General features: G+C 36.8%; 1 protein-coding gene across 3 annotated transcripts in view; it reads left to right on the forward strand.

Moving 5' to 3' along the window:
• Positions 1-12666, forward strand: part of TTC39C (tetratricopeptide repeat domain 39C) — a 110767-nt gene that overhangs the window by 55610 nt on the left and 42491 nt on the right. For 2 of the 3 annotated variants that reach the window (XM_001362747.5, XM_007487605.3), the window contains exons 5-6: positions 1179-1527; positions 4660-4828. In XM_001362747.5, the coding sequence (XP_001362784.1) occupies positions 1179-1527; positions 4660-4828 (518 nt within the window). Of the gene's footprint in view, positions 1-140; positions 895-1178; positions 1528-4659; positions 4829-12666 lie in introns of those variants that run through there. The other variant, XM_056823804.1, reaches the window with a different exon arrangement.

Here is a 12666-nt window from a genome sequence, read left to right on the forward strand (position 1 = left end):
CTTAATTTCTTAAATCCTAAATGAAACACTCAAGTCATAATGGAATTTTATGGTGATTTAATTACAATATGAGGAAGAAATCAAGAAAAAAGAGAGACACAGAGACACACACACACACACACACATACACACACACACACACACACACACACACACACACACACACACACACACACACAGAAGAGTTAACTCATACTGCTCCAGCTCAGGCTGAGCCAGGCAGGAGTTCAAGGCCTTGGCCAAGGGCAGCCTTCCCTGAGAGCCAAGGGAAAGGGAAGTCAATCTTATCACTCACCACTTGACTGATTCAAGGAAGCTGTCTGAGGGAGCTCCTCCAGGCTTGAGTTCCAGGATCGAACTGACGCCCAGCCCTCTCCACAGGAAGTGACAAGAACTCCAAAGGCATTTCTATACATCACTTCCTGTGCTTCACATGTGCCAGTGGTGGCTCAAACTGACAGCCTAGGGGACAGTCAGTTGATTCTGATTTGTCACTTGCTAGCACATGCCAGTGTAGTGTGGGTGTGCACATTTCTGGGTGCTAAACTAAGCAAGATGGAGAAAATCTAAAAATCATATTCTTTATGATCCATGTTTTAACCTACATTTTGATGAAGTAAAGGGTATAGCAAAAAATAGTGGAGGAACTTTGAAAATAACAGCCATTTGTACCCAGCAGGAGAATAACTTATTCTAGACACCCTCTTTTCACTGGATAGCCTTCCTGGATGGGAGCTCCATGGGTGACATACATAGAGAGAATAGGGCTGTGTGGAAAGTCACTAATGTTGTGGACTGAAAAAAAAACATCGAACAGACCACTGAGATTGTTTGCTGACAATTTAAGCAATCATGTCTAGAATTGTGACTATTTTAATATTTAAAATTAAAAATGTAGGTAATCTTCTTATGAAACGTGCTGTTTTCTTTTAAAAATTGGCTTAGAGTTTATCTTGACTTTAAATATGCAATACTGAACATTCTCCTAACTGCTCTTATGTTCAGAATGTGGTCATTCATGTGTTAAAAGAACCCATTTTTTCTTTTCTTTTTTTGTGTGATTTTATTTATTTTTTTAATTAAAATTTTATTTAATTAATTTAGAATATTTTTTCCATGGTTACATGATTCATGAAGAACCCATTTTTTCTGACTTTTTTCTCTTTTTTTCCCCTCAGCATATATAAAAGGTGGGTGGATCCTCAGAAAAGCCTGGAAAATCTACAACAAGTGTTACTTAGACATTAACGCCCTACAGGAAGTCTATCAGAAAAAGCTGGCTGAAGAACCTTCAGACGCTGCAAATGATAACCACGTTCCTGTGGAAGGGGTATCAGAGGAATCCCTGAATAGACTGAAAGGGGCCGTTAGCTTTGGATATGGACTTTTTCATCTTTGTATATCCATGGTGCCCCCAAACCTCCTCAAAATCATCAACCTGCTGGGTTTTCCCGGAGACCGCCTGCAGGGCCTCTCGTCCTTGATGTATGCAAGTGAAAGTAAGGACATGAAGGCTCCTTTAGCTACGTGAGTAGCTATATTGCAATGCTTTGGTAGATAATGTAATGTTGAAAGTAAGTAAACTTCAATCAAAGATGAGACTTTAAAGGAAACATCAGGTAAAATAATCAGTCCTTTGGCACGATTTGATGCCTTATAAAGCTCCTCCCATCATTGAGACCTTTTATTCTGTAGGAGGTTGTCCTGTAGATTTCTGATAGTCAGGCTTTAGTTCTCTTAAAATTCTAATAAAAGTGAAAATGTATGTTAGTATGGTTAAATGAAGGAATCCTGCAGATTGGAGAGATAGAGCTAGTAAGGTGCCCCCTGAGGCCATCGAGAACAACCTTTTATTTTACAATTTCAAATGTTTTTTGGAGCTGTACAGGTGGTGTGATTTTGAGATTATCTTCCTTGATTTGAGTTTGGAATTATGAAAGCTTATTATAAATTTTTATGTGATTCTGAGAATTCTTTTCTTAGAGAGACTAAATATTTGGAAATGTAGTTTGTGGCCTATTAGTCAGTGAGCCGGTGTCATGAGTACGATGGACATTTTACCCATCAGTCAGAGCTGGCCGTATTATTTTATTCTCTCTGTGCCCCCATTGGAAACAAAAGTGCTGGAACGGGTGGGCAGAGAAGCCGCTTCTCGCTGGCTAGAACAAAGGCTTAGGTGAGGCTCTGACTTCCATGGTCATCCCCAGTGAAATCAGGGAAGGCTGTCTTTGGGAACCTGACTGTCTGCTGGCGTTAAATAATGATGCAAGAACTTCTGCCTGAAGTTACACCTTACCCCTACCTGTCAGATCCCTCAAACAAGGGGATGCTATCAAAGGAGACCTCTGTGAACCATTGACATAAGCCCAGAGCCCGGCGCCTAGTAAGTACTTAAATGATTTCTGGCTGGCCAACATGCCAGGGACTTTGCTCTCTAACCCGAGATTCAGATTCATTTACACGGTGTAGTAGGTAGAGTTGGCTCTGGGAGCCCAGAAGATCTGGGTTCAAGGCTTGCCTCGGTCTCGGTGACTTTCCTGGTCCTGCTTTTCAGAGCGTTACAGACTTACACGGTGCTCACACTTGGGTAACTCTCTGACACTGTAAGTGTAAGAAAGAGCTGACCTGCTCCGTTGGCTGAGGGAGTTTCCTCAACAGGGCATTCCCTATGCCAGTGAAATCACAGGTCCAGTCCATTACTATTTTGAAAAGCATCCTCCAGGACGGTCCTGTGAAAATAACAAAGAGTGGTCCTCGATTCACCTAATTTGAGTTGGGAGGAACCGGGGCAGTCTTCTAGCCCCCTCATCCCTGCGGATTTGCTGCTGCCATTTGCCCTGCCGGGGAGGAGGACCCCACCGCCTCAGAGGCAGCCCCGTCCACTTTTGGACACTTTAACGGTTAAGGTTTCGCTGGCATCAGGGCTAACTTCTGCCATTGTAACTTGGATCCCTTGCTTCGGGGCCTTCCCTCCAGGCTTCGGGAAGTGTAGGACCCCTTTTCTGCCTCACAGCCTCTGAGATGAGATGCTTTCAACAGAGCTCTCACATCCCTGAGACCGTATCTTCTCTAGGGTAACGTTCCCACATCTTTCTCCTGATCCTTATCTGACATGAGCTCAGGGCCCTTCCACCAGCCTGCTCTCCTCTTCTGCAGCTTGACCATGGCCTTCCTTAACCCAAAACCCCAGAATGGAGCGCAGCGTTCCAAATGTGAACTGCTGGGGGCAGACCATGCTGCTACCTTCTTATTCCTGGAAGCTTTGCAGGTCAAAATTGCATTTGCACCTTTTTTTACCAGCCTCATTATTCATGTGAATCCCATTAATTTTGAAGTTTTTATTGAACAAACTTATCTTAGTCCTTTGTACTGATTGACTAAAGAAGCTAATGGTATAAAAACTGTTTCTGGGAAATACTTTTCTTAAGAGAATGGACTTTATAAACCTAGAATTTTGTGGAAAGTCTTTGGACTTGAAGTGAGACCTGAGCCCAAGACCCAGCCCCTCCACTGAACTAGCTGAAGCTCAGTTTCTCTATTGTTTAAATGGGGATAGTAATACTCGCTTTACCCACATGCCATTATTGTTGTGAGGAAAGTATTATTACACATTGTGAAGTGCTAGAGAATTGTGACCAATTACTGGGTATGCATATGTACCTACAATTGTCATGGCAGTAATTCTTCGTTTTTATCTATTCATTCAAGCAGGTTTCTTATTAGATTCTATGTTAAGTACATCCTTGCAAGCAATAAAACAACAGTTCTTTTAATATTCTATAATTATATTGGCTTTATTAGTCTCAGTGATTTTACTAAATTTATAGAAACTGATTATATTATGATAATTCCAACCCATAATGAGGTATAATTTATGATTAAGTTTTAGAATAGTGGAGGAAAGGATCTTTTTTTCTGATAATTTTAGCTATTTAATCCAATCCATTATAATTGTTATTTTTCAGTTATTAATATCAAGTTTTGAGGTTTATATCCCTAACCTTTGTGAGTTACATCTATGACTGTCTGTATCAAAGCCTATCTGTTTATTACACAATACGACTGTCTATTTTGATGAAGGCAAATACTATTCCTACTAGGCAAAGTAGAAAGGATATGGTAATTCACATATTTTAAAGGGGCTGAAAGTACATAGGATCTTAGATTTAGAGTTGGAATGTATCTTAGAGGTCATCTAGTCTAGCTGCCACATTGTACAAATGGGGAGACTGAGGCCTCTAATGAAGGATTAATGTTTTAATTTGTGCACTGATTTCTTTCCATTTTACACTGCACTTTTGTTTGCATTGATTGCACAAGTAAATAATTGTTTGAATTTTGACTAGTTGTTTGCTTGACTTGACTTTAGCTATCATTTTTAAATGACACAGGGAATGGAAGTGTTTTTATAATTGTAAAGAGCAGGATGTTTTTTTTTATCTTGCATTATACTTTTAATTAACATTTTCAAGAGTATTGACATAGCTAAAATATATTAAAAGATAGCCTTTTTGTTTCTAGAGCCTATACAAGTCCACATCTGGGTCAGAACTGAGTTTAATGAAAGATATTTGGGGGATGCAGGACATGCCCTTAAAAATAAAGACTAAAAAGACCAGTAAACTGTTTATTTAACTTCACTGTCCTGATTTTCTTTAGATTAGCTCTACTGTGGTATCACACTGTAGTTCGTCCTTTCTTTGCCTTGGATGGCAGTGATAACAAGGCAGGCTTGGATGAAGCTAAGGAGATTCTTCTGAAGAAAGAAGCGGCTTATCCAAATTCTTCCCTGTTCATGTTCTTCAAGGGACGAATACAGAGATTAGAGGTACAATATATCTAATTTTTTAAAACAAAAATATTCATCATGTCTTATACTAATTTCAGTAAGTATATTTAAAATAATGTCAACTTGAATTACATGCATTTTATTGAAATTTCTACAGAATATTCTTTTTATATTTATGGGCAAGTTTTCAGATAATATTCCAAAATGAACCAGAAATATCATGGAAAAGAGTCTCAGAAAGAACACCTTGTTTTTTGTCCTCTTTGGGCATTATTTACACTAAAGAAAATGGCAGGAATATTCAGTTATTTTTTTAGGTGAAGGAAGGATGATACAAAATAAATGTATTTTGAGAGAGAGAGAGAGAGAGAGAGAGAGAGAGAGAGAGAGAGAGAGAGAGAGAGAGAGAGAGAGAGAGAGAGAATTTATGGTTTTGCAGTCACATCTCACAGTTTCCTCATCCATTCAATCAACAGATATTTCTTGAGCATCCATTCTGTATCGGGAATTATGTCAGATCTAGAGATACAGACCAAGAGTGAAACAATTACTCCTCTCAAGAAGCTTGCATTCTCTCTAAGTTCACCCAGCTCCAGGTCCAACACTATCATGCCCACACAGTCAAATTCCTACTTCCTACATCAAAAGTTGCCTTAGATTTAAGCACAGTATCCATTTTAAAACTCTCTTTAAACATTTGCTAGAACTTCCTTAAGGGCCTCATCTCATTCTCCTACCTTTTTTTTTTTAACCATGCACTGATGGTAAATGCTGCTGGTTGTAGCAAGCCTTTTGCTTCTTGAAAATTAGGAAAAATGACAGAAATACTATTTTTGAAGTTAGAAACATCATAAAAAAATCATAAAATCTAAATGTAGGTGGCTATTGATAGAACAAATGTGGACTGACCCACAATGCAGTTAAGTAATCAAGAGGTTTAACATCAGCTGCCTTTCATCCATCAGATTAATTTGCCACTCTAAAGACCAGTAAAGGTTTTCAGCCAGCTCTAGTCTTTCATGAGAGCTGGGATGATTCACTAGGTACTTAGTGCTTTATTTCACCTTCATATTAGTTACTTAATATATAAGGCCACCCTAATTCTGCTTTTCTTTTAGAGGAAAATCATTCTATTAACAAATGCATTCCCTACTTAATACAATTTTGAACCTTCATGAATTCTACATTAGGAAAATGAGTTGTTTTCATAGCAGCATTATTCATAATTGCAAAAAAATATGGAAGCAGCCTAAATGTTCAGTGGTGGGAAAGTGATTCCATTTAATGGAATAATATAATACTATGAAGACAGATAAGTATAAGGAATATTGGAAAATATGCATAGTTTTTATAAAATAAGACAAGGAGAAAGAGTAGACTTCAAAGAAGGGTACACACTGATTATGACCTTATCAGAGAAAAAATGTTTGAATAAAGGGACAAAAAATTCTGCTCAGTACTTAACTGAAAAGTCAGAACAATTTATCATTTGAATTTTATTTACTTAAATACAAATTAGTGCAAAGTTTAATCTTTTGTTTATATTTATTAGTTTATAAATATTTTTAAAAAACTAAACGTGCCAATAAGCAGACTGAGTAAAATTAGTCAGTAAGCATTGATTAAGTTCTTACTATGTGCCAGGAACTTATCTAAGCACTGAGGATACAAAGAAAGGCAAAAGACAGTCCCTAATCTTGAGAAGTCCACAGTCCAGTGGATAAGACAACATGCACGCACAAATATATGCAAAGTAGAAATAACCTCTCTGTGTCTCATCTCAAGTACTAGCTTGGATTATCACCAGCCCATTTGATTTGTGGTTTGGGCCATTGGCCAAAGGCCATTACTATAAGGTTCAATTATATTCAAATAGATCTATGATCTTATTAATGGGAGAATTCCCTTCTGCTGTAACCCATCACTGGATATATAAGACTCTGGGCCATAACTTCACCCCAGGATATCTTTTCTTGCCTTCTCTTGACATTGCAAGGATCCCAAGAAAGCAAGCATGCTATCCGTCTGTATTCCCTGTTTTCTACAAGACTAGCCCATCTTTCTTTGTTACATATACACATTACTTTGACTTAATTTACGCCACTTATTCTTTAAAATTTCTTGTTTGTAATATGGTGTTACCTGCTCACATCTGCCATGGCCTTTTGATGATCTTTAATTTTGGTTCTTCAGAATACTGTAGTATTTGATCATTTACTGCCATGCAAACATCCTTGGAAGTAGGTTAATATTAAGTGATTTTTTGAAAGAGAGAAGTTTGGCATATAAAAGGATTTTTCTATTTCCAACAGGCAATTCATGTTTTATTTATTCTTATTTATACTGATAAACAAGCCTTATAGGTTGTCCATTCAACTTTATTCCATCATCTGGATAATTGGCTTTCTATGTGTACTTGGTTTTATTTGTGTGGATGGCTAGACCAAATTCTTAAAATTATGAATCTCTTTTAGGATGTGTTCCAGGTTGTGATGCAAATATCTATCAATAGTAGTGTCTAGAGTACCTAATTGACTATGAAAAATCCTTCTTTGATTTAGACCCAGTACTGGATCTTCTTCCTGACATTGCTGAACACTTTCATTGCAAACCAGTTCTTGAATTTTTTCCTTGGCAGTGGAAATCAGAATCTAGAATTGATTGATCTTTACTTACCTTCTCTCTTTCATGAATAATATCAAATAACTAGCCAGAATTTCAGCCAACCAATTTTTCATAATTCTTTCCTCTAGAGTTTAGGGTTGTCTGTGATTTATAGCTTGGATGTTTTTCAACTCTAAAGTGCCTTTCAAGATATTTTATAAAATCTAGCTACCCTCAGGGTATATATATATATATATTATATATATTCCCTTACTTATGATGTTATTTGCCAAATGATAGAAATCAGCATGAGGCATTCATGGGTTGCATTGGATTTGCATTAAACAATGGTTAATTATTCAAAGTCCTAAAATTATGTGGTTATGAAGGATTTCATAGAATGTGAATTCTCATTGATATTATGGTTCTTATGCGTGTGTGTGTATGTATGTATGTAATACCTACTCCAATAAACATCTGGTAAGCACCTACTATGAACCAGGAATTGTGCTCAGAACTGGGAATATAATTAATAAAAAAAAAGATGGTCCCTGTCCTCAAGGAGCTTATACTCTAAAGGGGGGAGAAAACACACAAAAAGAGGCAGGAAATTTGGGGGAGCAGGATATTAGGGAGTAGTTGGCATAGGGGCATCTTGTTCCTTGGGGTTGAATCCAATTAAGAGTAGCAGATGCAAAGTAGAGTGAGCCAAGAATCCGGTTTTTGCCCTCTATGAACGAAGAAATTGGGAGGAGCTTGGTAGTTTGTCCTCTAGCTCTCCAATCAAAGGGGAGAGAAGACCAAGGGGAGGTAGTAACAGTTAAGGCTTGAGTTAGCAAGTGATGAGTATTGAAGTGATGAGCTCATCCTGGGAGGGGTATCTTATTTTGTGTGGTCAAAAGCAACATATATACTTTTTTTTTTTACCTTCTATCTGAAAATCAATACTGTGTATTGGTTCCAAGGCAGAAGAGCAGTGAGGACTAGGCAATGAGATTAAATGACTTGCCCAGGGTCACATAGCTAGGAAGTGTCTGAGACCAGATCTGAACCCAGGACCTCCCCATCTCTAAGCCTCTCTCAATCCACTTGGCCACCTAGGTGCTCCATATGTATACATTTACTATTTATGCCTCTATATAGCACATAGACTTAGGTGACATGTGTTAGATCGAAATCTCAATTTTGTTAGTCTAATATATAATAACTATTTTGTAGATAAATCAGAAAAACTAAACCTGTACCTGTGTTAAGTTGACTTAAATGAAGAAAAACACATATTTAAGAATATCTCATAGATCTAAATATTGTAAAGATATTTTCAGCTTTTAGAAAAGACAATTCAGGAAAGATAACCCTATAGAACCTAAACTTAAAAGGTTCTTTTTCACTTTTTATATTTCCTACATAAGAACTTCCCTTTGACTTCTCTACTAGCAGCAATACAATGAATGATCCAGGACATTTTTGAAGGACTTATGAGAAAGAATACTATCCACATTTGGAGGAAAATCTTTGGGAGTAGAAACACAGAAGAAAAACAACTGCTTGATCGTATGGGTCAATGGGGGATATGATTGGGATTATAAACCCTAAATGATCATCCTAGTGCAAATATCAATAATATGGAAATAGGTCTTGACCAAAGACACATGTAAAACCCAGTGGAATTGTGCATCAGATATGGAAGGGAGTTGAGGAGAGGGGAGGGAAAGAATGATTTTTTTGTAATCCTGGAAAAATGCTCTAAATTAATCAATTAAATAAAATTTAAAAAAAACTTCCCTTTGTTACCCAAGTGTTCACTTATAGATCATTGAATACTTGGCAAGTTCAGGCACAGAGAAGCTTTCAGCTAAACAGTTAGAAGTTACTCCTGTTGAAAATCGTATCAAAATGAAGAAAATATTGACAAAATCTTAAGTTGGGAGGGAAAAAGTATGGTCTTATTTAATCAGAATTTCAGGAGCACATTTTCTATGTAAAGTGAAGTGTAGCCACAGAGTCAACTCGTGATCATGACATTTTTAATCCTTGCCTTAGTAAGTCTGACAGCTGACTCAGAAATGATATTTTATAAATCATTTCCTACTTATTAAAATAAAATCATTTTTTGATATGTCATTTGGTGCCTTCTATGTTGAGCACCTTTTAATTCTTTTTTCATCAAATGTATTCATGCTGTAGAAGTGTAAGGCGATATATATATATATATATATATATATATATATATATATATGTATAGTCTAGAAGTCTTTACCATCTCTCATTCCTTACTCCTGAACTATATTTTCCAACATATATTTTGCCATCATCATTTATGCCTACCTTTGAATTAAAGTGACTCATAATCTAAGTATATGTAGCCTTAATTTCAAGGCTTCTAGTTTTTAGTACTTTGCAGAAATTCTTTATAGATTCATTCTTTGCAACAGGTTCTGACACATAAATTGCAGTGTTTTGTTTTTGTCATGGTTTTTTTGCAACTGTCATGATCACTGCAAAATGAGAAGACCTAATAATATTACATTATATCTTGCCTTTGAATGCATAGTAAAATCAACTCTTCCAGTTTCTTTGCCGCTCCAAGGAGAACCTGTGAAAATCTTTCCATTTAACTGCTCTCTCCAAGCTTCCATCTTTTATTTAGTTCCATTAATTCCTTAGCATTACCATTTCATGTTTTATTTCTTTAGATCTGGTAGCTGTTCATTCAGTGACTTCTTTCAAGAAATTGTGTTTCTTTTTCCATCTCTGTTACCTTCACAGGATTATCTAATGATTCAGTTTCTCTACATTATTTTAAAAAATATATTAGCATTAATTTCTGCTTTGCTTATCCTTAATTTTGGTTGACTTTTTTTTGTGTGTGTGGTATATAAGCTGTTTCTCTTATGGGATTTCTTTCTATTATTTTTTTTTTTGGTGCAGTGTGTCAGGAGCTTGACTCCCTTCAAATTAATTACTCTAGCATCTTACATTAGTCTTTTCTCCCAGCGTTGTTGTGCAGTGTAAATTATGAAGTGCTATAAAAATATAAGTAATTGTTATAGTAGTAGTTGTTATGGATGAACTTGAATGATTCTGTCTTATTTGCAGTAAAAAGTAAAGAAACAAAGATAATATGGACAAGAAAACAAAAGTAATGGGGTTTTTGCATTCTTAAGGTTGTGCTGATGCCTTAATTGTCTAGTAAAATGAGAATCAAATGCTGTAAAGTTCAAGATATGGTTTTGGTGTTACTATAAAGCTAAATAATTAAATTCAGATTTTTTACTAGTAGTAAAATAAACTAGAAGTCTGAGGGACATGGCTGTCTTGAATTTCATAATATGATGTGTGTCAGAGAATAATTTTTGTTTTAAATTAATTCATACAATAATAATACCTGATTTTAGTAGCTTGCATGTGCCTCAGGAATTATCTTATTACTTAGAAAATAACACTACTGAGTAGCTAAAATTTGTTTTTGAAAAGATTTCACATTGCCATAGCTATTATCTATTTCCTCTAACATATTTGAGTTATTTGTGGCATGTAAGTAGAATTCTATCTAGAACTTAGCCTGTCAACAAATAATTCAGTGATTCCTTTATAAATAGGCTTGGTTTATTCCAAAACCATGCAAAAAACTAACTTGAATTTTGCCCTGTAAGGTTAATTCCTTTAAGATCAGGAACCTCTTATTTGAACAATTTTTAAATGTAAATGTCCCCTGTGTAAGAGAAAATTTGCAAGGCAAGCCAAGCATGTAACACAAAGCAAAGGACATCATCTGTCAATCAAAAAGTAACATTCCATTGGAATGTTCCCAGGAGAAGCAGTTGGAGCCAAGCCACAGCTGAATTGAGAGATTTACTGCTGAGCTAGGCTGAGAGGCTTCTGACTGGACCCCTCTTAACTTCTGACCTAGGCTGAGGGACCCTTGTGGCTTCTAGAGCTGGGGGAGAGGTTTTTGAATTAATATTTGGCTAGTGTGGCTGATGGTGGTGGCTGACCCTGAAGAACTAATTGTATATCTGAGATTTGCATTTGAAGAAGAAAGAAGAAAGCAATTGTCCTCTTATCTCTCTCTGACTGTCTCTGATAGTGACTGGTTGCCATACTCCCAATAACCTTCTAACTCCTGGTATAGATTAGGGAAACCCCCATCCCTTTTACCTCATCCTTTATCCTTGTCCTATCTTCCCCAATAAACCTCCTTACTTGAGAAAGAGTATCTTCTCTAAACCTCATAGTTCACCTTGAGTATCATAAAAGGTGACTGACTAAGAGGGGGGAGGGGAATGGAAGCAGGAGGGAGAGGGAAGCAAAACAAAAACAGGTGGCATTTGAGGGAGGAGGGTAGGCAATATCTTGATCTATTAGCCATCTAGTATTGATCAATAGGCACCCTCTAAAAGTATCTCTCTTGTGACAAAGTATCCCTCAGAAGTATCCCCTCTGGAGTATCCCTCTATCTCAGAGTATCTCTCTATCTCTGAAGTATCCCTATCTTGGGGTATCCCCTCTATTACAATAGACACCCTCTGGTAGTATCTCTCTACCTCTAGTATCTTTTATTATACCCCCTAACATATAATGAATAACCTTGTCTTTTAAAATAAAGTTTACTGAACATAATTCAACCTTTTGTAGGGAACCCAGGATTATTTTGATGATCATCAGGTTTTATGATGTGATGAAGTTGTAATTTGTACATGGTACAGAACCAGATTGAATGAAGAGACTATGGAAGCTTAAGGGGGGAAAGTCCCTTATTTGGACTTGCATTTTCCTCATTTGTCCCTGTCTTATAGAGATAGAGTGAACAGTAATTTCTGATTGCTCTTTTCTTCAGAGTTAGTGATTTAGAGGCTAAAGCTTTCTCCTTTCGAGCAGTTTTTTGTGTCCTGTAGACAGGCATTACCAATTGCATGGCTGTCAGTGTTTGTTTGCCTTTCATTTCAAATGACCACTCTGGATAGTGGTCATTTGACACTGCCTGGCTGCTTCTCATCAGGTTCCTTGGCTGGATGATCATCTGGGTCTCATTGCTGAACTGCAGCTGACTTATAAAGTTCTGCCCTGAGTTCTTTTTTTATTTCTTGGTATTCTCATTAACTGCCATAGTTTCAGTATCATTTCTGTACTCTGGTGATTCTGAGATCCTGCCTTTTTCTTTCTCTTGAACTCCAATCCTGTGTCACCATTTCCTTGACATCTCCAAATGTAAGTTTTAGAGATACCTCAAACTCAGGGTATTGGAAATGGAACTCATCTTTCCTTTTAAT

The sequence above is a fragment of the Monodelphis domestica genome, chromosome 3, assembly GCF_027887165.1.
Source record: "Monodelphis domestica isolate mMonDom1 chromosome 3, mMonDom1.pri, whole genome shotgun sequence".
Taxonomy (NCBI): Eukaryota; Metazoa; Chordata; class Mammalia; order Didelphimorphia; family Didelphidae; genus Monodelphis; species Monodelphis domestica.